The following is a 22,816-nucleotide window of genomic DNA, read 5'->3' as shown; positions in this document are numbered from 1 at the left end:
TTATCTCCGAGAACCGTAGCGTCGATGGATTCGGAGTTTGCCGTAATATCACGTTACTTCTTATCCTTTGTAAGCAGCATTCGTAGACCTTGACAGCCAAGATAATTAAATCCGAGTCCTTTAATCATTCACCCTTCTACTACAACCTTGGAAGCGGTCACCGACTCAGAAAGGGTTGAATTAAGTAAATAGATGGCCCGGCGCTAGGCTCCTTGCGAGGGAGGATTACATATGCACGTTCGCGTTCAGACCAACTTTTCGGGCTGCCTGCCTTACTACTGTCCAAGGTCTAAGTATAGGGTCGCGGTATGTGCGGCTGTTGCCAATAGAATCTGTACAGCTCACAAAGTCTATGATACGCAGGCTTCGGTGTTATCGTGAGCGTTCCGACACTCACGTCAACGAATACACTACTAGGTGTTCATCCTTTTGAATTGTAGTCTGTTTCCCAGAGCTGTCAATCTTAAATTGCAATCAATATCGTCCTTAGCTTAATCAGGCCTAGGTATCTCGGAGGTTTCATTGTTTTACATGTAATCCTATCTTGTTCTAATATAAGACATACAGTGACCGCTGGCTTATTACAAAGAACGAAGCTGATAGAAGTCCCCAAAATAGCGACGGGAAAATTCTTGATTATACTGCAGCCGCACTGCTGATTTATGAAAGAATTCTTTGGAATGGTGAAAGATATAATGAATGAAAGCCAAGACCGTAAATAAGGGTCTCTACGAGTCTGTTAGTGTTTGCCATTCCAATTTTTGGAAGTTCACCGGTTGAATCGTATCAAGGCACTTTGGTTTATAATGTCGTATTCTATAAAGGAATGTTAGGAACAACGGCAATCCAGACAAGCGGGTTTCACCTTGTTTCACGCTGATGTGATCGGGTCGGTCGAACGACGTTCCTGTTTTAATCCAAGTAAGCTCGTAGGGAACCATCCTTTTGCCTATGTTTACACATTCCTTGATCTCCGGTGAACAAACCAGTCCGGAAATTTCGATGGGCGTTGTCCCTGGTCTTCGTCACGTCATGTCCCATACGTGTAGAGAACACACTGATATATAATATGCTTTGCGACATTCGATGCCTCCAGTCTCCAGCCTTGGTCTATTCACGTCGAACAATGCAATCCGGAGCATCCACCCTCTCTCGTCTTTCCGGTGGGTTGTAACTCGTTAGCATGCCGCGTCTTTGCTCATTCGTTGTTTGTTTTATTCATTAGGCTCTGCACTTCATCCTGTGCGTCACTCAAATCAAGAGAAGGACATATATACTCAATTCTTCGTAGAAACCGAACACATCCTCAGAAGACATCCGTGATATTATACGGTCTTTCCTCCACAAGTTTGATACTACCGACTTGCCATCAGTCGAGGATGCTGCACTCGAGGATCTTTGTATCAAAGAGGCTGAACGTCGAGGATATGCCCTCGACGTCCTCAAGCCCAGCCTAATAGTCGGGCTCAACATCGCTGCTTCGGCGTACCACCATCTCGTTGATGTCAACGTCAAGGTGTACATTACCTTCTTCACCATGTTTTTAACATACTTCGATGATGCTTATCCTGATGACCCCGACATCCTCGTTGGAGTTCCTCGATTTACCAAGGTGAATAATGTTAACGGTAGTTGCATTGAGTTTTGCTAATTACTCCGGTGTAGTATTTCATGTCCTCGGAAAAGCAGCCAAGCAAGATGATGAACGACCTTGCAAATCTGCTGGCAGAAACTTCTCAGCTCTTTGGCGAAGTCACTGCTGACTTGATTGTTCATGCAACCCTTAGGTTCATTACCGGATTGGTTTTAGAAACTCGGAGCAAATATGAACCTGTAAGGATTATTTTCAATGTGCTATCGTCCAATCTACTCACTGAAAATGTCAGACGCACAGGGTTGATAAATACGCAATGTTTCTCCGTGAGATAAGCGGGATCCCTGACGCCTACGCCATGTTCATATTCCCCGCTGATCTGCCATACGATGTATACATCCAAAGTCTTCCTCTCCTCCGCGATGTCATCAACTTCATGAACGACATCACCTCGTTCTACAAGGAAGAGTGTGAAGGGGAAACGCACAACCTCATATCGCTGTTGGCTGAAGCCAACGGCAAGCCAAAGAGTAGGACTCTTCGTTATGTGGTTGAGAAGTGCATGGAGGCACATGAGAGAACGTTGCGTATCCTGTCACCCCACAAAGAAGCGCATAGGATATACCAGGAATTCGTGAAAGGGTACTTAGCATTTCATCTGGGTGCAAAGAGATATAGACTCGGCGAGTTGAATCTGTAGTCTGTTGTCCATAATATTACTTCGCGTTGACTGTAACTATGAGCTGGTAAAATCGAGATACGATACCAGAACGTTTTATGTTGTAAGGTGCTGTTGAATTACCGTTTACCTCTCAGCTTTTCTCATAGACCAGGCCTGCTAGCGCCGAAATGACAACACATGTGATGCCCGAAGTATTTGGTTGAGGGTTTGAGTGTAGGAGATTTCGTGTTGTCACCGGATGCGAATCGGCCCGCAAGACGTTGCCTCTAGTATAAATGCCTTAAATATGTGGAACTGAATAGAACTAACATTTTGATTATTTCTACACCGGCGGCTGTCTACAACATAGTACCTGGGTCTATGCCATAACAGGGATTGATAAACGTACCTGTCAAGTTTTAGTCTTTCTTCATTGAAAGCGCGGCAGCTCTAGATGGTATCTGGCAAAAGAGGTGCAAACCTGGGTCCGGGTAGGAAGTTGCTCTAAGAATATGTTTGCAGACATTGTAGAAAAGAGCGTTCGTCACGGTGCCGTGAGAGTTTTCCTTAATGTGATCCTTCGTTAATTCATATCTTAGACACATTGATTTTGTACTACTACGACATGAATGCAAAATCAAGTTGCGTTAGACCTCTTTCTCTTCCCAAACCTCCTCATTTGATATGAACCCAGCTGCAAAATGCACATAGTATACCTCGAGGTACGCACAAACTATGCATGGGGTACTCAGCGGTACGGGGAGCTACGTATCCTTGGCAGATGGGTACCGAGGCTACTGGATATACTGTCAGTACGTAGGCTTCGCACATAGCTACGTAGCATTTGCGTTTTTCCTGATGAATGTGAAATGGAAAGGTTCACCGTGGGAATGATTCTATTCAGTGATTGCCGGACCGGCACAGCCTCCCAGTATGAAATGCCGTGGGAAAAGCATCGTTCATCAAAAGCCTGGTAAGTACTTGCTGCTTTCATTCACCGGGTAATTCAGTATTACTGATGTTCCCCACTACTTACTACCTCGTCACCTCGTCGTCTCTTACTTAGCTCACATCCATTCCCCCCAATGACTGAGTACAGGTATGTTTGGTGTATATTCTTTGCTAACAAATATATCTTCCATGTTTTTGACCAAGCAGAGGCCCCAAAAACCGAGAAAAGTGTCAATAGCTCCCCCATCCACGCGTAAGCCCTCATACGAGGCAGCATTATCTCTTCCTCCAAATGAGGTAAATTAAAGTACTACCTCGCTCTCACTGCCACCACCATCGACGGCGACGACAATGCTCCCGATACCCACCGCTGCCACAAAGACGATCGCATTACCACCCCCGACATCACTACCGGGGTGAATCACTGTCAAAGGCGGCTTCCAAGCATATGGACGACCTTGCATTTACTCAAAGCTTCGGTATCAGCCTCCATCTCGCAGCGGGAGGGTGCATGGAGCACAAATCTGACGACGACGAGCAGAACAAGGTCAACGACGAAACGAGGAGCGGGGGGATTTTCAGAGTGACGAGATGATATGGTAGAGGGCTGGGAAAGGTTGTGGTATGGGGAGGAGAAGGCTGGAATGAGGGGTAGAACAGAGCTCGGGTCCCCAATTTCGAACGATCGCAGAGGCAACGAGTCTACTCCTCACAAGGCCTCTTCCCGTAAACGCTCACCTTCGTCTTCGTCCGTCACCATCGTGGGTCGTGGCTATGCCACCAATTAAGGAACCCGGATATTCCTCCCAGGATAGCGGTGGTTCTTTCGTGTCCAGCACTAGAGTTCGCACCATTCCCTCCCCGTTTGTGTCGTCCTCGACCACCATCATGACTGACAGGCTATATCAAACGGTGAGTTTTTTTTTCATGCATATATGAAACATTCGTCTCACCAATTTTATCTAGCCCGTACTCTGTCGATACCACTGTCACCAGCTATGTCGTTTGCTCTGTCCGGTCCAATACCCCCCACATCGAGATCGACGCTAATCGCAGCCGTATGCTACTTCCGTGCACTACGATAGTCCGGATAATCACCGGTGAATCAATATCGGCCGCCATCTCGGGGCAGGAGGTGTTATGAAACGCAAAATTAACCACCAAGAGGGCAACGCCGAGCAGGGCAACGATGACGATGACGGGAAAGGCGGAGAGAGTCCGAAAACAAAGGAGAAGCATGGTAGAGAACGGGGCAGGGCTATGGAACAGAGGAGAGGAGGCTGGGACGTGCAATCGGCACGAAGAGTACGGGCGAGCGGGCGGGGTGATGAGTAGGGCATCGACGTCCAACAACAACAGCGATAGCAACACCTCTTCGGGAGTCGACACTACTCCCATGTACACGACGGACAACACCAAAACGACGATGATGCGAGCACCGACGGCCCCGCCGCTGCGACCCCAGCCCAAAGTCAACATGGGCTCCTGCCGCCCGCCCCAGTCCCCAATGACCCCCACCTTCGTACATCCCCCATTTTCGACATAGGGGAACACATCCCTCAGATCGGTTTTACCTAACGACGACGACATCGCCGCCCATGGCCCGCCCACCCCGCATCTCGCATCTCGACTGTATCCCGCCCGTCCCATGCAAACCGTACGACTACTATCGGATCTGCACTCCCCTTTTCGACCCAGGAGAATCCAGTGGTGGTCTCTATTTTTCCTCGCGGTCTCGTGGTGATGCGTACCCATCCAGCCATCCTCCAGCCCATCCCCAGTGTATGCCGACTCGTGGCCTGGGCTATATCCAGCACAGGACAGCATGACCCTACACCCTACATGCCCGCCTGACATCACCGGGCAAGCGTATGCTACCCCCCAGCTCGTAATCCTGTGTCTATGTATATTATATCGTTTCTTTGCGCAAGTCATCTGTATGCTATTCTTATCATTTTCTGATGTATTTTGTAGCATTTAATTAATGACTGATGTTTTTCTGTATTTTTATTGCGATTTTTCAAAAATTTCGCGAGCGGGTCATTTTTTAGGGATGAAGTAATTCGTTTTCCGTAGTCCCCTCTTTCAGACAACCTGGTCGTTGACTTACCTAGCTGTCCAAGGCTTGGCGCCATACCGTCAGTCTTCTTTTCATTTTCCTTGTTTATTCATTGATGTTTCTTAGATTGGTCTTTGTACATTAATTTCATTTCGTACCCCAACATTAGGCTCTAACATCTTTCAGACTGCAACAGCGAACACTGGGGTCTTTTGAATAAGATGGTTCAAAGCCAGAAGTGCTTACTCTTATAGCCTCCTTGGATATAGAGGCTAAAGAGCTTTGTGTTATGTGTAATCATAGTATATAAGATGAATCGGATGGTCTATAGTCCTGCTATGAAATTATTGGCATTGAGGCAAAATGCGAGCTGGCGGCGAAGCCGCCGAGCGAGCTTTTTGCTGTAGATCCTGATCCAGCTTTGGTAATTTGTCGACTTGGTTTTGCTAAAATAAAAAAGAGAGAAGAGCATTGATGGGCACAAAAAAGGTGTATAGGACTCGGATCTGCCACACGTATGTGTATTAGGGTTCTCGCTAATGAATAATCGAATTCTGGGACGAGGGTGTACACTGACAGACAAATCTGAGTCATTTGTATCTAGAGTATCATCGAACTCTCCGGGCCCTTCGGGTAGGGTGTCATCGAGTGCAACGATAATCTTCGCTGTTGGACGTCGGACGCGCTTGGTGGGATCCACCGATTGCGATGGGTCTTCCACTGGTGCGTGTGTTTGAGGGTCAAAACGAAACATTGGCGCTGTTGTTGGTACCTTGATAGGCGGCTCGTATACATATGGTGTTGAATCTGGAACTTCTGACTCCTACAGCAAAATCTATGAGAAAGGACATAACATCAAAGTATGAACCGACATACGGGAACATCAGAGCTTGGCCCAGGATAAGGCTTGTCACCGGAACAACATTCTTGATGGTGGGATTGATGACCACGCTCGCGTTGGGCAAATCAAAGGCGTGCATCAGTGCTCAAATCGCCCTTCTGACGCTTTTCCCCCCCATATATTGGCTCCTCGCTTAGATAGATTTTTGGCTCGCGAGATGAGATAGGTGCATTTGCCTTCGTGGCGGGATAAATGGGCCTGTGTCACGTACTTTTGACCGCAACGACACCGAAGCATGATATCATCATAATCAGAGCCTTGTATGTCATCACGTCCTAGTTCAACGCATTAAAGAAAAAGCGAAATGCTATTTTAGAGAATACTTACGATGCTTTGAAGATCCTCCGACTAAGGACATCCCCAAGAGAAGAACAGATAAATCCGACACTCCCAAGTCCTTCAGAATTTCGTAGCTCTGAATCTCAGAGAGACGGGCGTGAGGGAAGATGAACTGGTGTCGAATGTGGGTGAGATCTGGTATGAGATGACGTCTCCGTAGCTCATGTGTAATGTCGCCAATAGAATGAAGGGGTGATACACCTAAAAGAGCACAGGTAAGTCGCAAAACTACAACGATGAACTATAATGGCTGACGAAGAAATGCCGGTCGCGTAAATGGTCCAAGCACAGCTATATGTATCCATTGTTCACGACCCCGCTTGCCAATGTCCTTCCGAGTCCCCTGACGCTCATGTGAAGGCAGACCTTTGACCAAAGTCTGGGTATAGAAAGTACGTAGCCGGTTTCGTATCACTGGAACGACCATAATCTATAAAAATACTTCAGAATGTCAAAGAGAAGAAAAACGCACTAATGAAGCCCAGGAGAAACACATATACTTCGAAGAGGAGCATTCCCAGGGAGCCCATTGTACTCAGAGACAGAGCAGCACCACGGCATCTCAAGAACGCGCACACAACGTCATATAACGCGAGGTAGCAGAGTGCAGGAACACTAAGGTAGCAAGAAGTCTGTTTGTTAAAGGTCCTGCGAATATCCCGTTTGCGACGAGCTCTTTGCTGATAAAGGCGTTGGCGTCGTACATCCAAAAGCCGTTGAAACGACTTGGAATGCGTTGGTTTAACGTGTGATGTGGCACCATCATGATCGCGTTCATCTTGCTGAAGCACCATCTTGATTGATAGTTGTAAAGCTGCAGATGCTGGGGTTCATTTATAGTGCCACGCGGCGGGGCAATGCCAGTGGCAGAGACAGGTCGTCCAGCGTTGCTATATTCTGGTAGCATAATAGTGAGAGGGCAATAACCTATTGTAACGTCCACGACTATTGTGGGGGATTATGTCTCGGTGGCAAATAGGTCATATGACACAAGATGATTGTATCGATTAGAAGCCGAGTATCGGCACTGATAAGATAATACAAATATGGTACAGATGACGACCGTTGGGGGTTTTTGCTGATGTAGGCTCCTGGCAGTACAACACAGTATCGCAGAAGAAAGAAAGTACTCTTTGGGGAAGACGTTGCGACATGGCCTGGATTCGCTCGACACTGTCAGGACCTTTGGAAAGAATCGCCGATCGGTGTGAGTTTTCGCTTGTTACCTTCTTTTTCTATCAAGCCATGCTTTGCTCCTTTACAGTCTGGTCTCTCCGCTGTTCTCCATTGGAGGTTGCCAGAGATAGAACTGTGCTTGAAAGATGCGCGCTCTTCAAATGGTTCGGGCCGAGCGCTACTCGCTGATGACCCTGTCATCAAGCTTCCTGACGGGGAACATTTTTCAGGCACTCAGAGTCATGTTCGTCAAGAAATGCCGAGTCAGCCGAATTGCGAGGACGTTTTACACCTGTATCCAAATCAGCTCAACATCGCTCTCTGTAAACCTCCCACTAGGCTTCCTCCTTGAGCCTTGCAACCTTTTCCGTCTGTGATGTGGTCTGGCAAGCGCGATGTCATCAATGCAGAAGAAACGACGCTCGTTTTTGAAACGTCTGATCCCCTGGATCTTGTTTCCACGTTCTAAAGCTGTAACGGCCTCTCCCAATGTTGCAGTCCCTGTCCAATCTATCCCTATACCTTCAGTCGCCAACGGGCGTATCGATACAATAGGCCATGTTCATCCAAGAACGCTTTTATCAATTGTGTGGCATAGAGGTATTCTTCTTCCATTTTCAAATCCTTCAGACCTGGGCCTGATCCCTAAGTTCAGGTGCCACAGATGCCATAGTGCCACGACGTACATTACTGCAAGCATTTGTACATCCCTTGAAGATTCTCGAGAAGACGGCGGAAGGTATTCCAGTTCCAGGGTTAAAAGGTGTAGTGGCTGCGCTTGTTGCGATTGTCGACATTATTCAGGCAAGTCCATTATACGTTATACTCCAGTTACCGATGGCACTGACATCGAGCGCCAGGAAACTGATCAAAACAAGCGGGATCTTCAAGAGATTGTTGATATGATTGAAGCGCTTGATTATCTTCTATCCCCTTTCAAAACCCTACCAGACAGGAAGATGGAGATCCCCATGGCCTTGAAAGAACACATTGAAGGCTTTCAAACGTTTGTCGTCTCTGCAATAACCGACATCTCCCGGTTGCTCATTGCCAACCAGCTCCCTTGCTTCAGTAGAAGACACATGTCGAAACCTCCAAAACAGCACTCTTATTGACGGGCTTCTCTACTCATCCGAAGATAAGCAGATCATAGTGGGTATATTCCGGCGACTGAGGTCCTTGTTGACAAGTTTGACGGTAAGCAAAAGCACTCTTCTTGCAAGTTCGAATCACTGACACGTGGAAGGCCGGATCCGTGCTTCGTATTGAAGTCAACACCTCGGTGAGTCTAAACCCTTCAAGAATTATGGTCTCTCACGGATTCCGGTCAGAGTATACATGCAGATGGTGAGCCCATCACGCCATGAGCGACATGTCTTGACAAATCACCAGTACATTCATTAATTATCAACGCTATTCCGCGTTCCCAAGCTGCGCGCTGGCGGAATGGAGCACCAGGCGAGTGCTTAGAGGGTACACGAACTGCGATTTTGGAGGACATAATGACCTGGATACTGAATGAGTCCGACACGCGCTGCGTTTGTTGGTTAAACAGCGTTGCTGGTGCGGGCAAGAGTACCGTGGCAAGGAGCGTCGCGCATTGGGCTGCGGACAGAGGCATCCTTGGGGGAAGCTTCTTTTGCTCCAGGAATGACTCGCAGCAAAAAGGATGCGAAACTTATTATTCCTACCATCGCTTTTCACCTCTCTGAACTCGATATGGGCTTTCGCCGGGAACTCGTTTCGGTTGTGCGGCACTGGGACGGTATTGATTTGGAAATGCCATCTCAGCAGCTGGAGAAGCTGGTGATCAAGCCATTGCGAAACACTGGCCGTTGTTCCGGACCGCTTTTTGCTTATTGTTGATGCGCTGGATGAATGCACGAATGAGATTGCTCGTCGCGAGCTGATTTCGGGCTTTCTATCCATCACCCCTGATTTCCAAACTTTGAGGATCTTGTTAACTAGCCGCCCTGAAATTCCCGGAACGTGAAACTTTCCAGTCGATTTCAACTGATAGATGGAAAGATATCATCCTGCATCGCATAGACAGGCGCTCAGTCGACGCTGACATACGAATGTACCTTCACGCCAAATTGACTACCCTCGCCCCAAGCCCTCCCATCTCTGGTGATCCAGCGATGACTAATAGTTGGCCCCCAGAACATCTCTTAGATCAGCTCGTCCAGAAATCTGCTGGATTGTTCATATTCGCGACAACCGTATGCAGATTCATCGAATCTCCAGGTGACAGAGCAGAACAGTTAATTCAGATTGCCAGTGCCTCCGAAAGCCATAACGAAGGGGAATATGGTTTAGACCATCTTTATCGAAGGACCATATCCTCTGCTATCGAAAAGCTTCCCGATTCAAAAGTCAACAATCTTCGGACAGTATTAGGCACTGTCATCCTTTTACAGGAGCCGATGACGCTGCGTAGTATCTGCCTTTTACTAAAAGTGACCCAAAACCATGTGGAAGGAATGCTTTCTCCCTTTCATTCTGTTATTGTCGTTCCCTCAGACGACCGTGACTTTGTCCGTCTCTTTCACTCTTCTTTCAGAGACTTTCTCACGTCGAACACTCGCTGTTCAAACAAATGTGAAGTGGAATGGTGCATGAACAGCCGACACTGTGCACACACTAAACTCTTTGTCTCACGTCTTCGGGTTCGACCTGCTCAGAATCACCTCACCATATGTTTCCGACTTCTTGATCTGATGAATAACGCATTTTCTGTTCCGCACGGGAATATGTCCGGCGACAAAGCTGTCGCTTCGATCACCTATCGTGAAGAGGACATTCTGAGATATGCGTGTCTTCATTGGTCTGATCATCTTTCATTCGTTTCCACGCACAATGCGGCAGAGGTCCGGATTGTGGTAGACCTTCTCAACTCTTTCCTCTGCGAGAAAGGCGATGCGTGGCTCTCCTACATGGGCAAAGACGCTAGCACCTTCAAAATCGGAGTACAATCGTTAGACACAGTAGACGAATGTGTTGCAGTATGTGTCTCTTGCCTGCAGCTCTGTTAGCAGATACTCACCGTGGCTGAATAGAAGCTGTCGGGTCAATCCAAGCTTCACGGCTGGATAGCAACTGCGCGAACTAACCTGACGGCAGTGGCTCTGCTAGGAAATCTGACTTGATATCTCTCGTCAAACAACGGAATCGTCTTCCTAGCTCTATGTCGCGTAAATGCATCCCTTGTTTAAAACATTCCGACAAGCAGCGTCGGAGGTCAGCTTTGGATTGCGACTGTGACTCTCGTCCGGATATTTATATGTTACGGGAAGCATTTTTGCATCTTTAAACAACCTTTTTAACGAGATGCCCATGAAAGAGAAGCACCTGGAGTGCCTCCTAAGAGCACCGAAGGACAGCTTAGGGCAATGGAATTGTCTCCTCATCTTATATTCGATGTTTCGAACATTTGCAGGACATATATACTTCACCTGCTACTCCCTGAGGGAATAAGGTAAACACGTTAGTAAATCCGTGTGAGAACCCAAACGGCGACTGCCATGAGAAGCTCGAGACCTCACATGGAGGTAAAGCTGTAGGCCTTCTCATTGTTGGACAAACCGCGCGGAAGTCAATTCCGTGCTTCCGATTAGCTGGCCTGCCAAAGTCTATCTCTACAATGCAGCTCAATCATCGTCAGTGAGAAGCATTAATGAACTATGCAGAAAGCATCTATAGTGAGGAATCGACTAAAAGGCCGATGTTCAATCAGAAGGCAATTGGCTACACAGTACTCACCGAGGATTTACAGCTAATTGATTGTCGCTGTAGACAGTGGCGGAGTTGGCAAGGCCAAACAAACAAACAACACTTTCTCCTCCTTCCTCCTCCTCCTCCTCCTCCTCCAACTCTCCGCATGCCATATTGACTTTCGACCTTACTAAAATACAGTACCACCTCACTCGGTTCTTATCATTATCATACGAGGATGCCGATTGACCGGCTACGCGGAGACCTCTTGTTCCCTAATGGCATTGGACAGGATATTAGAACCAGGCGAAAGATGCTGCGCGTAACATGAGGATAAAGACGGCATCACATTACTTGCAAGATTGCCGTACTGCGAGACGGTCCGAACTTGGAGTGATTCAGCGGTACAAAGGTTTGTAATGATCTTGGTGGTGTCGTGCACACCATCTTGACATAGAAATTACAGGTAACATGAACTGCGAGCTTAATCAGAGAGAAAGTACATTCACCTCTGATGATATTTAATCCCCTCGGTGCTTATATGTCAAGAATCAAGAAGGGCTACGCGGCACCCTTACGTTGTGTCCGAAACCCCCCAAGGAGGCGGCCAGCTACCGAAATTTGTGACGTAAAGGAAGACCGCCAGGATGTTTCGAAGGGAAAGAAGAAAAAAAGCTACCCAAGCTACTTCATCTTTCAGTATTGGTCCACAGACGTCGTCGTATGGCGTCCTCGGCATTCAGATTGCCGGAGCCGGTCATGTTCTGTCATGTTCACCATATTCTACCCGGTGTCTCTCCTTCCTTCTAGCCTTCACCATCACAGCCAGCGAACGGACTACATGGCCTCAAATAATCGTCTCTCCCAAATTTCAGGCCACCTCAGCAATACACACAGCCGAGGTCTCTTGGCGAATGAGGTCGCCATCATTACTGGTGTGTGACTTCGGCAATTGTCAATACTCGCAGCTAATCCTAATCAAACTTTCAGGCGCCGGTCAAGGCATCGGACGTAGTGCAGCACTCCTCTTCGCCAAAGAGGGTGCCAAAGTCGTCATCAGCGACATCGACGCAACAAAACTCATCTCCGTGGCCGCCGAAATTGAGGCACTCGCAGGCTCCGGGAATGTCCTTTCAGTAGCAGGCGACGTCGGTGCAGATGACTTTCCGAAAAAGATCGTTGATGCTACAGTCAAGTGTGTGTCCGCTCTAATTTGTCTTGAGTAGCGTGGCTCATTTCTGATCTAGGGCATTTGGAAAAATCAACCACATCGTCAATAATGCTGGGTTCACATTTGACAAGATGCTTCATACTACCCCCGACGAAGCGTTCGACGTGATACTCAAGATTCACGTACGGGCACCTTTTAGACTGGTGAGGCAGGCAGCACCCTATTTCCGAGTGAAGGTAGGTAGTACGCCAATGCTTTACTTCCCAATATCTAACACTCAATCTTAGGGCTCCACAGAAAACCGCTCCATAATCAACGTTTCCTCTACTACTGGCCTCCACGGGAATGTCGGACAGGCAAACTATGCCGCAGCCAAGTCCGCGGTTATCGGTCTCACCAAGACCATCGCGAAGGAGTGGGGTCCGTTTGGTGTGCGCGCGAATACCATTGCGTTTCGGTTTGGTACATACGAGGTGTGTATCACAGACTTCGCAGAGATGTTATCTCGTTGAAATGGATACGCCCTAGATTGACGGCCGCGAAGGAAGCTGGAGCGACGATAGAGATTGATGGAAAAAAGGTTGCGTTGGGTGTACCCGGGGCTAAGGCATCTTCCTCCCCCGAGGAATATCCCCTCATTCCGCTTCGCCGCGGAGGGACGTCAGATGAAGCGGCTGCCTGCTATGTTATTGTGAGTATTTCCGTTTCCTCATTCCGGAATTGGATTCTTAGCGCTTGCAGCCTCGCCTCGCCACTCGCGTCCTATGTTTCAGGTCACACATTGGAAGTCACCGGAGGTGCTGGTATTTAGGAGAAAACAAAGCTCTGTATTATCAAGGTCTCTTCATTTCCTTTGAAGTCGTTTTGTCACCTGTAAGGTTAAACAATGACATTAGCACGCCTACCCATTCCTGTCGACAGCACAAAGAATCAGCCGTACCTCAGCATGTAAACGTTCAGATTCGCCAGGCGAAGGCCTATATGTCACCTTTCAGCTTCCAGAGTATGACGAGAAGGGCCGGCCCTATCCTCATGACTCATTGCCCACCTTTCCAAGCAAGTACTCTTAGCTTCTGCATGCATTACGTCCGGTGCCTAGGTCTCTAACACTGTGGTGCGGTGTACCAATGTCGGTGACCTCAAGTTGCGGAACAGCGCCCTTGTTCCCTTTGTCAAACAAGATCTACACCGACAGCTGTTTGTTACATTTTCCTGCAGAAATTACATCTGAATGTTCCCATCCAAAGATTCTATCAACGTAAGAGGGGCTTCGTAACTTAAACCAGGGCCGATGACTCGAGTTCGTTCCCCTTCCTGGACTTTGCAACCCATGGTGACCACCAAGGAAGGTCTCCAGACTCAAGGGGGAAGCGAAGCTCTTGCGCATTCTTCGAACACGATCTCGCAGCTCTGCCTACCCCGGTCATGGTCGCAATACAAACGCCATTCTCACCTTCAAAACGAAGCTGTCTTTTCTTTTCAGTCGTCCTGTCGAGATCATATCGCCACACAAGCCCCGTCTATTTCTGCGCCCATGTCCACGTTCGCAGCTCACTTGGAAGGATCTTTCCCCATTCTTCCAATGCGCCCTATTCAGTGTTACGTTAGCTTTGTGCTGCTCTGCTCATCCCGTGCCTCAGGCTTCCCTGTAATCTGACTTCTTCAGGTCGAGTTCTTTCCCCATAACAGTAACTGTATTGAAGCCTTCCCTCCCCATCGTATGCTCTTTCTCACTGACGAGATCCCGCAAAGGGTGATCAAATTTTCGTGGAGTCGTTGGAGTCGTTAGTAATATGTTATAATTATACAATAATTGGGGTATCAATAATGGCTAGCAGGAGTGAAAAGCGAAGTGCGAATAGAAAACCAAGAAAAGCTAACAGTACAACCAAATGATAAGTGAGTGAGTAAATCTAATATCTTCATAATCTCGTGGTGCCCACGACCAACCGTTCATTACCTTGTGCATTGTCGCAACGTTTAGCAATCCTCTCTGCAACAGCGACGGCGTCTTCTACCACCCCCCTCGAAGGTGAAGATCCTTCTGTATGTTTCAGTAGATCTTTACACAACTCAGTACGAAAATTCAAAGAAAAATCAGGCGGACAGACCTCTGTAAAACAACGCATATCGCGTAACTCTCTGCACTGGGAGGATGCCCCGATCCCTCAGTGTCTGAGTACTTTGACTAGTCCAAGCTGGGAGTGTGGGAAGGGATTTCCGCCATGTTCCCTTCATCCTCGAAGATACAGACCTTCTAGGAGAAGAAGGTAAGCAAGGACGCAGATATAGGTAGCGTTGAGCTCCTTTTCGGGGATATGGAAATAGGCGAGCTCCTGGAAGAGAAATCGCTAGATGTAGAGCTGCGCCAAAGATCTCTCGACGCGAGTGACAGCATTGTCGAACTTCTTTTGGGTTTGTTGTTCTCCGTAGTCGAATTCGGCAAGGACGGCAAGTCTTTCTCGGTTCCCCTAGGACCTTTTGACAACCGCCTCTGCCTCCTGACTTCACTTCCGTCGTCGAACCAGCCGCCAACTACGGCACACCACCCACTCAGTGCGTCTCCCATTTCTTCCTCCATCGCTACGAACGCGCCGGCTATCCCGGCGACCGACGGATCAGATTCCATTGCTCCGAGGAGAGCTTGAGAAACATCGATAAGTGCGATCAGCCGGGTATGCATGAGCAATGGTGAGGGATGCGAGGGCCATGGTACGCCTTCCTTCCTCCCCGTATGAATGTGGTGATGAACGTAGTAACTCAGTATAGGTGGTTGAGATAACGTCTCTCGGTCCTGAGAAGATCTCTTGTCGTAAACAATGCCATTAAACTGGACCTTCGTTCGGGCACACTGGAATTACATGTTCGTATCCATTTCATCATCATTGGCATAAGACTCGTATTCGAAGCTCGTGCACCGAGTGAGACTGAATACGGTTTCTGCGAATGCCTCATCGGTGATGGCATCGTCAGTCATGAGAGTCCACCTGCGCCGGCGTTTGAGTTCGAGCTCGTCTTCCTCGTCGTCTTCTGAGAAGCAAGCCAGATGAGGAAGAGGGGTGAGCATTTCTGCGAACAAGGGGAGGTCGGGGGCTGGGTGGAAAAGCTTCTTGGTCGTCATCATCGGAGCCCACGGTAAACATGCCTCGTCTCTATGGCATGCACATGAAGTTAATTTAATTGATTGGAACAGGGCTGGAACAGACTCACGGGAGAAAGAACGGGAGTACGCTGGACCAGTTTAAGCGGGGGAGAAGCTAGATGGGGGCACTGCTCTGGGATGCCTTGCGCCTCCGAAAGCTGAAGGAAAGTGTCGCCCGTCGCTTTGGAGGCGATGGGGAGCGCTAGTGTTTCAGCCGGCTTCTGTTTCGTCAATTTCCGCGACGGCATCGACGCCGTTCGCTTTGGTCGGATTAATGGCGTCGTCGACGAAGTTACTATACGAGGTCACCGTCTCTGGGCGCGAAGTCAGGGTGCTGGGAGCAGACAACGTACTAGCTACAGGACTTGAGACCGGGCTCCTCTGCGGCCTCGTGCTCGTCGAAGAGAACGAGTAGGGGAAATGGGAAAATGAAGGGGGTATGTCCGACACGAATGAAAAAGGCGATCCAGTCGGCGGTGGTTTTCTTAGCTTGTTCCTGGGCGGGCTGGGGGCTGGGTAGGGTGTCGATGGCGTGACGGGCTCGTGGGAGTGGGACGACGTTGAGGCAGTCGACAGGTCACCTGGATATATGAGCTCGGGAACGCCCATCGCAGCGACCGCCATGGCAGGAGGCAGGGTGGGTAGTAGACCGTGGGATCCGAGTGTTGCTAGCTCCCAACACTAGTAATAAATTTCGTAGTTTCAATGACGTCATTCGTGTCATTGCCCCTATACATGGTGCCTTCCATCTCCATGCATCACCTCCCATCATTCATCCTCAATAGTGCCTCTTCTCATCCATGCCTTGCCGCTTTCAAATTGTGGCGTAGCGGGTTGGTGTGATATTTGCCGTACCCACGGAAATAGCGGATTAAGCCTATACTTCATTTCCTTACTACTCCCGCCCCGACGACAGCAACCCGGGATTCTTTGCATTCTACCTGTCCTTCCACTCAACGGTCCTTTAATATCCCGATTTCGTTATCGAATCATGTAACTATCAGACCCACATCCACTGTTGGTGATAGGACCACTGTCAACTTCTCGTTGTCGAGGAAAGTTTCTTCATCATATGGCACTGCTTCCAAGCCACCTTTCTCATCACATCATGATCATCTTCGCCGGCTACTCATTCCAACTTTCATCGGATCGATAAACATAAACTTCGTCGTGGGCAAATAGACTCCGCCATTACGCTAATCGCGTCACCAAATACACCCTCTTCTCTGTTCTTCTCGTTCACTTTGCTCTTAAATAACAGCAACACTCCGGCGCAGTACGCTAAGAGCCACCCACCTTTCCGACCCTACGATTCGATGTTCCCGCCAGTCTCTACCCCACCGCCGCATCCTGTAACTCCGTACGAGTTGGAAGAGCGTCAGATGAGAATGGGGCGTACGACCCTCGGTAAGGATAATTAGAGGGCAATCATGCCAAGGATGCTACATTTGTACATCTTTCACGGACGTATGGCTTAACCTACACCGAAGTACGGCAATCAGCTTGAACTTACCCCAAAGCACCCTAACAACGTATTTTAAGTGCAACAACCGCAGTATGAAATTAATAACCTTACCTGTTTGCAGTACGGAGCACTGTGCATTGGGATCAACACCGAGAAAATGCGACTGCACACCTCTCACTATTTGCAACAGCCCACCTCGGTAACTTTCACTATCATCAATTCTGCCTATCACGGATCGCCACACCTCCTCCTCGTCAACTCTAAACAGCGAAATATCAAATTCCACCACGAGAACTGCTAGACATCTTCCATCATATTCTTGATCTCGCGTAGCGCTTAGGCCTCAAGTTCGCTGTTCTAGTCAAATGCGTCTGTTCGCCACACTTCTTCTCCAGCGTCCAACGACAGCAAATATGCTCGTGTCAGGAAACGTTGAAAACGCACCTCTCAATCTGTTTATTGCTTCCTTCATGGCGTAGGCGCGCGCGCGTACGTATTTAAACTCGTGTGCATCGGCGTACCACAGCAACATTGCAACAGTGCCTGAATGTTGGGATTGATAGAGAAGTGCATCGCCGGTATATCCAACGATCATGACGTTCGAAGATACGCTGTTCGCACAGAAACCAGAGAATTCCGTCAGACACTAGAATCGTGCCTCCTTGCTCTCGAGGCTTGGATGTTTCTTGATTTCCGGCGGCTTCTCTTTCCTTTGTAAAACAATCTGCTCTCTCCTATTCCTATTTTAGATGCCACATTCATCTTGCTTTCGTGCTCACATAAACCTGACATGGGGATTCAGGTCTTGATTATGCCTGAGCCGAAAATCACCCCGTATATGATCACCTGTCCAGCATTTGACAACGGTTAGTTACTGGACAGTGAACGACTTGTTCACTCTTGACTTAATATTGTGAATCTGTGTTTTTGTTCGTCTATTTCGTCAAAGTGTACTATCCGCAAGCCGGAGTAATAGAAAACACGCACAAAGACGGTGGTATTACAAACCACACCCATGGACGTAGATTCTAGTGAGACGACGAGAACATCCTATCAGTGCAACATAAGAAGAGAGAGCACAGAGACACACGCGAGTTCTTTTCCAGCTTCCAATCTAAACGGTTTCTCTGTCCCGCATCAGGGCTCGACCCCTTTCTTTGATTCTCGCGTACGCGCACACGAGTGCGCTTACGAAGTTCGAATTCGTAGGTAGACCTGGACGTACCACAGCATTACTAACGCGTCAACGATTGGTCAACCATCCTGCTCATTTTCTGCCTTAATGTTGAGGCGCATCTCAATCACGCGATTTGAGGCTCAAGGTCCGACGAGCTTCTTTTTTGCCTCCTTGGATTCGACTTCTCTCTACTAAGATACGCCGCTCAAAATCCCGCTGACTTTCTCGATATTATAAAGGCCTCACTAGAGTCGGAGTGCGATGTCATCGAGGAGTATCGCTATAAGGCCTTCCTTGCAACTTGTCGCCTGTAGGTGACCGTCCCCGTAATCGGTGAGTAGGTTTCGCCGGTCCTATTTCCCGTGCAAGCAGATTCCGGATGGGGATGTGAAGTTGTCTGGTCCTTCACGCCGTCGACAGACTAAGCAAGGGTGTCAGCAGGAGTAGGTTATACACGAACAACGCCCTCACCTTTCATTCCTGATATAGACATACAAAAACCTCAACCGTTGGATCGGAGATGACGAAAATTTCACTGGTTGCGGAAGCTTACGTCGGGCGGGGCGATGTCATTATGATGAAGGTACCGGGCTGTGCAGGGATGAGACAAAACGAGATGTCACATCAGGACAATTGCACGCACCTTTACGGTATATTGAGCACTAGGGGGCGCACGAGACTGGTCTCGACGTTTTCAACGGTTGAATACCTGCCAGTGCAGTGAGCCAGAGCTTAGCGTGGAGCTGGGGTCGCAGGCCCGTGATCAAGGAGGAATCGTGAAAAGGACAAGCTTAGATGGCGAGGTCCTGGCCTGTGTTTGGCGACTTTGAGTTCTTCCTTGTCGTACTGAATCTTATCGCCAAGACCATTTGCATTCATCCAACCCCTGCACAGCTGTGAACGGCATATCAAAGAGGACGGAGAAGGACGCTTACGGGACTTTAATAATCGTTGTCCAGCGTTTCAGAGGTTCCCTCTTGGGAGTAGTAGTCAAACAAGAGAATATAGGATGTTACGTCCGCTGAGATTGCATACTGATATTGGGGTCAGGAGGGGAGACTGAACGCATACATGCTATCGGTGATGTCGTCGACAAACAGAAGAGAGCTTTGGTATGCGTGCGGTGGAAAATGGTATTGTGAGACTCAGATTCAGCCTTTGAATGTATCCTGATTCTTGTGTTTGAATAGGACCTCGGCGACTGTGTATCGGGGACCTGTGTGGACGTTAAGGTAAAGATAGGTGGATAGTGGGGAGCATAATGGCGTACCGTTGTCAGTTGGTAAGCACCCCAGACGCATATAGTACGACGGCACAAGGGACACGACGACGGGTACAAGGGTCAGGGAGGAAGCAGAGATGATGGAGGAAGGTGAAGAAAGAAGTGTCGAGGGTGGTCCCGACTCCCGCGAATGTATGCACCTTTTATAGTTTGGTAGGAAGTAGTCCGTGCGCTTCATGTTGGCTGCGCGATCGCGATGACGCGATGACGTAGGAGGACGACGTGATGGCAATGAACGCGACGGATGAGGCGAGGGCGGGAGCAACCCCGTGGAAAACAACTTCAAACAAGACTGTCTCGTTTTGAACTCCGTCTGCTTGCCGAGTCACAGCCGACCACGTGCAAGCGCGTGCGACGCGAATCGGCAACGGATCGGCAAAGTTGTCCAAAAGTTGTCTGCTCAAAAAGTTTTCGAGGCGGCTCTCGAAGCGTTAGTAAGTATGTGGGACCTGACTACTTCTATTACCAGATGCCCATCGCTACTCTACTAATGGGATGTGAAGTTGAAGTAACTTCGCAATTAGACAGCACGCCACGAACGAGTCTTCTGGCCGCATCATTTCACTCCATCCGAGTCGCGTATCGCCACAGTCAACTCTACCACAATTTACAGGCCTCGAGTATCATGGCCGTTGATTGCAATTGACTCCTTTGCCACACTTCTTCCCGGCGTTTGCCACAAATATGCGTTCCTCAGGTCGTAACATGTAGAAAAGTTAAGCCAGTTCTCATTTGTGGGACCTTCATCCCATACGCACACGTATCGCAGTAGTGCAATGTGTTGACGATCAAAACCGCCCTGAGTTACTCCCATCTTGATGTCCTCATCGCTGTTTTGCTTTGGCCGATTTTGACTGCTAGAAAGACGATCGCGAAGCAGTCCGTCAATCACTAGAACCGTGGTTCCTCTCGATCTCTCTCAGTCGGAACTCGAGCTCCGGCGGCTTCCTTTTCCCCCAGCTTCCCCCTGATTCCGGCGACTTCTCTCTCCTACCAGTACGCCACTCAAAGTCCCACATTTGGTTTCATTCAAGCTGCACTTGTTGTCTGGTCGAGTCGGTATCGCTGGGGCTTGAACATCAATGGAAGATGCAGGACAGCGATAATCTGCATCATGGACAGGGCCGGTTTGGTAGATGACATCTCTCGGTTTAACCATAATTTCTCGTTCGTAATATAATCTACACCCTTTGTAGTTAAGGTGGGAACTAGTACATGCTTACAGTATGCGTGATTTGGCTAGCCTATCTGTTGTACTGTCCAGATACTCATCGCACTTTTAGAGGCCATAGCGTACGAGTTTGATTTAAGCCTGTAAGGACCTTGGATAGCCCTGACAAGAGAATTAACTTATTGAAGTAACGGAACCTCTACTAGAAATTTTGGTCTAAATTACGACTTCATCCGGCCCCAAGTAAGTTGGATCTGAACTTAGACATCCGCTGTTCTTCATATGTTCAAGTCTGACGGTGAAGAAAGCATGAAAACAATGGGTATCTTGATTATGCGTCATATAATACAGTATCTTAATAATTGATAAGTTAAAAGAAGGAAATTGTACTATATGCCAAGCTCGCTCAATCTGTATCTTTTCATACCCAAGTGAAGGGCCAGATACCCGTTCGTGAAATTCCTAAAAGCCTTGTGCGCCTCCCTGTGTGGCGACAAGATACGTAGGGTTCTCTCGTATGCCGTCAAGCACTGCCTCACCACGTAGCGGAGGACTTTGATCTTCGGTGAACCACGGGCTTGAGCCAGCAGAGATATGAAATTGTTGGTATCGCCGCTACACTCCTCTTTGTAGAAGGAGAGGATGTCGTTTGCGAAGTCGATGAAATCTCGCATGGAAGGGAGCGCCTGGATGTATAGGTGGTACGGGATGTCTCTGGGGAAGATAAACATGGCAAATGCTTCTGCGAGCCCGCATTGCTCCCGAAGAAATATAGCGTATTCTTCAATTCGATGCGTCTGTGAATCTCAATGAGCCAGTGTATTTGAGAGACATGGGTTGTATGAGTTACTCACCGGCTCGAACTTGCTTTGGACCTCTAAAATTAGGCCGGTAATAAACTTCAGAGCGGAGTGGACAATGAAGTCCGCAGTGACTTTGCCGAAGTGCTGAGAACTTTCGGTAAGAAGGTCGGCCAAGTCGTTCAGGATTTTGCTCGACTGCTTCTCTGATGATGTGAAGCGCTACATAGTATGATTAGCCTCCCAAATAAATTGCGATTAAAAGTATGTACTAACCCTGGTAAAATCGGGGACCCCACCCAATGCGTCTGAATCGTCGGGATAGACATCATCAAGGTATATCAAGAACATGCAGAAGAACGAGATGAACATCTTGACGTTGGTATCGTCGATGTAGTGATATGCGGCGGTGGTAATGTTCAGCCCCAATACCAGGTAAGGTTTAAGCACCTCGACCGAGTAACCGCGGCGCTCGGCCTCTACCAAACAGAGAGCCTGGAGCGACGGGTCCCAAATGGAGGGCAGATTGCTGGTGTCAAAGTGGTCCAGGAAGGACAATATCGTATTGCCAACTTGTTCCGATGCATGCCTCGGTTTCTGTAAGAAATGCTCAGGACTGTAAAATGATACATATACGAAAAAGGCGCACAAGAGCTAGCAGATGTCCTTTAAGAAAATCGTAAATGGGTGACGGGATCGACCAAGAACGTGGAGACACTTACCAGCAAGACTAGAAAGAGCCGACGTCCAGGAGGGCATGCCTCGACGTCGGATACAACGTTTAGTGCGTGTCGTCGAAGTAGACAAAGTCATTGTAAGTGTCAGAAGACGCCGTTGAGGATTCAGTGAAGAGGTCGAGCACTACAAGGTGCTTTATATACTTCTACGTCCCATTTTTGTCTAATATCCGAGATCAACGTCGCAAAGAAGATCTAGCAGAGCAGCATCTATACGCGGTTATCTCCGTTTCGTCTTTGAAATTCCGGGTTAGAGTGTCCCCAGAAAGAAAGGGAAAAACGTGAGACTGATGTCCGTGTAAGATAATGAGCAGTAGAAACGCAGGACGATAGCACTGCTTGAACCTTAAAGCCCGCCGGATTGATTTCCGATAATCAGGTGTAGTCGAAACAAGTTCCGTCTCTATAGAGTAACCAGCGCTATGGAGCGGTGTTCTCTCATTGTTGAGAGGTTAAATCGGCCCGAAGCACCGTCC

The 22,816-nt window shown here is 48.4% G+C and overlaps 8 protein-coding genes across 8 annotated transcripts; 4 read left to right on the top strand and 4 right to left on the bottom strand.

Moving 5' to 3' along the window:
- The first annotated feature begins 684 nt into the window (after positions 1 to 684).
- Positions 685 to 2,379, top strand: EV420DRAFT_1081580 (isoprenoid synthase domain-containing protein). The gene is made up of 6 exons (XM_060465721.1): positions 685 to 738; positions 792 to 1,163; positions 1,226 to 1,242; positions 1,292 to 1,612; positions 1,666 to 1,833; positions 1,887 to 2,379. The coding sequence occupies exons 2-6, from the start codon at positions 1,070 to 1,072 to the stop codon at positions 2,292 to 2,294; spliced, it is 1,008 nt and encodes a 335-aa protein (XP_060324274.1). The 5' UTR covers positions 685 to 738; positions 792 to 1,069; the 3' UTR covers positions 2,295 to 2,379.
- A 1,692-nt stretch (positions 2,380 to 4,071) lies between these two features.
- On the bottom strand, positions 4,072 to 5,538 carry EV420DRAFT_1081545 (uncharacterized protein). Its single transcript, XM_060465720.1, has 2 exons — positions 4,160 to 5,538; positions 4,072 to 4,106 (listed from the first exon to the last, which is right to left on the bottom strand). The coding sequence occupies exon 1, from the start codon at positions 5,181 to 5,183 to the stop codon at positions 4,203 to 4,205; it is 981 nt and encodes a 326-aa protein (XP_060324273.1). The 5' UTR covers positions 5,184 to 5,538; the 3' UTR covers positions 4,072 to 4,106; positions 4,160 to 4,202.
- Positions 5,539 to 6,158: 620 nt separating this feature from the next.
- Positions 6,159 to 7,490, bottom strand: EV420DRAFT_1081539 (uncharacterized protein). The gene is made up of 4 exons (XM_060465719.1): positions 6,978 to 7,490; positions 6,761 to 6,919; positions 6,494 to 6,706; positions 6,159 to 6,441 (listed from the first exon to the last, which is right to left on the bottom strand). The coding sequence occupies exons 1-4, from the start codon at positions 7,297 to 7,299 to the stop codon at positions 6,245 to 6,247; spliced, it is 891 nt and encodes a 296-aa protein (XP_060324272.1). The 5' UTR covers positions 7,300 to 7,490; the 3' UTR covers positions 6,159 to 6,244.
- Positions 7,491 to 7,967: 477 nt separating this feature from the next.
- EV420DRAFT_1081505 (uncharacterized protein) lies at positions 7,968 to 9,721 on the top strand. The gene is made up of 7 exons (XM_060465718.1): positions 7,968 to 8,281; positions 8,337 to 8,485; positions 8,542 to 8,687; positions 8,740 to 8,878; positions 8,928 to 8,963; positions 9,013 to 9,028; positions 9,074 to 9,721. Exons 1-7 carry the CDS (start codon positions 8,077 to 8,079, stop codon positions 9,391 to 9,393), a joined length of 1,011 nt encoding a protein of 336 aa, XP_060324271.1. The 5' UTR covers positions 7,968 to 8,076; the 3' UTR covers positions 9,394 to 9,721.
- Positions 9,722 to 9,834: 113 nt separating this feature from the next.
- EV420DRAFT_1249110 (uncharacterized protein) lies at positions 9,835 to 10,269 on the top strand (the record flags this gene model as incomplete). Its single annotated transcript, XM_060466710.1, has 1 exon — positions 9,835 to 10,269. A coding segment is annotated over one exon (435 nt), but the record flags the coding sequence as incomplete, so codon positions are not given.
- A 1,967-nt stretch (positions 10,270 to 12,236) lies between these two features.
- Positions 12,237 to 13,377, top strand: EV420DRAFT_1278402 (uncharacterized protein; the record flags this gene model as incomplete). Its single annotated transcript, XM_060468085.1, has 5 exons — positions 12,237 to 12,330; positions 12,386 to 12,590; positions 12,643 to 12,802; positions 12,854 to 13,028; positions 13,064 to 13,377. 5 exons carry the CDS (start codon positions 12,237 to 12,239, stop codon positions 13,375 to 13,377), a joined length of 948 nt encoding a protein of 315 aa, XP_060324269.1.
- A 938-nt stretch (positions 13,378 to 14,315) lies between these two features.
- On the bottom strand, positions 14,316 to 16,459 carry EV420DRAFT_1578859 (uncharacterized protein). The gene is made up of 8 exons (XM_060474574.1): positions 16,005 to 16,459; positions 15,777 to 15,823; positions 15,644 to 15,718; positions 15,428 to 15,585; positions 15,350 to 15,402; positions 14,849 to 15,284; positions 14,678 to 14,823; positions 14,316 to 14,628 (listed from the first exon to the last, which is right to left on the bottom strand). The coding sequence occupies exons 1-8, from the start codon at positions 16,330 to 16,332 to the stop codon at positions 14,489 to 14,491; spliced, it is 1,383 nt and encodes a 460-aa protein (XP_060324268.1). The 5' UTR covers positions 16,333 to 16,459; the 3' UTR covers positions 14,316 to 14,488.
- Positions 16,460 to 21,106: 4,647 nt separating this feature from the next.
- On the bottom strand, positions 21,107 to 22,816 carry EV420DRAFT_1080974 (isoprenoid synthase domain-containing protein). Its single transcript, XM_060465717.1, has 5 exons — positions 22,326 to 22,816; positions 22,253 to 22,269; positions 21,880 to 22,200; positions 21,658 to 21,825; positions 21,107 to 21,600 (listed from the first exon to the last, which is right to left on the bottom strand). Exons 1-5 carry the CDS (start codon positions 22,414 to 22,416, stop codon positions 21,193 to 21,195), a joined length of 1,005 nt encoding a protein of 334 aa, XP_060324267.1. The 5' UTR covers positions 22,417 to 22,816; the 3' UTR covers positions 21,107 to 21,192.

This window comes from Desarmillaria tabescens (genome assembly GCF_030435595.1).
Source record: "Desarmillaria tabescens strain CCBAS 213 chromosome Unknown EV420scaffold_65, whole genome shotgun sequence".
Taxonomy (NCBI): Eukaryota; Fungi; Basidiomycota; class Agaricomycetes; order Agaricales; family Physalacriaceae; genus Desarmillaria; species Desarmillaria tabescens.
Note: the sequence above shows the minus strand (reverse complement) of the source record. Positions and strands in the feature narration are given on the sequence as shown.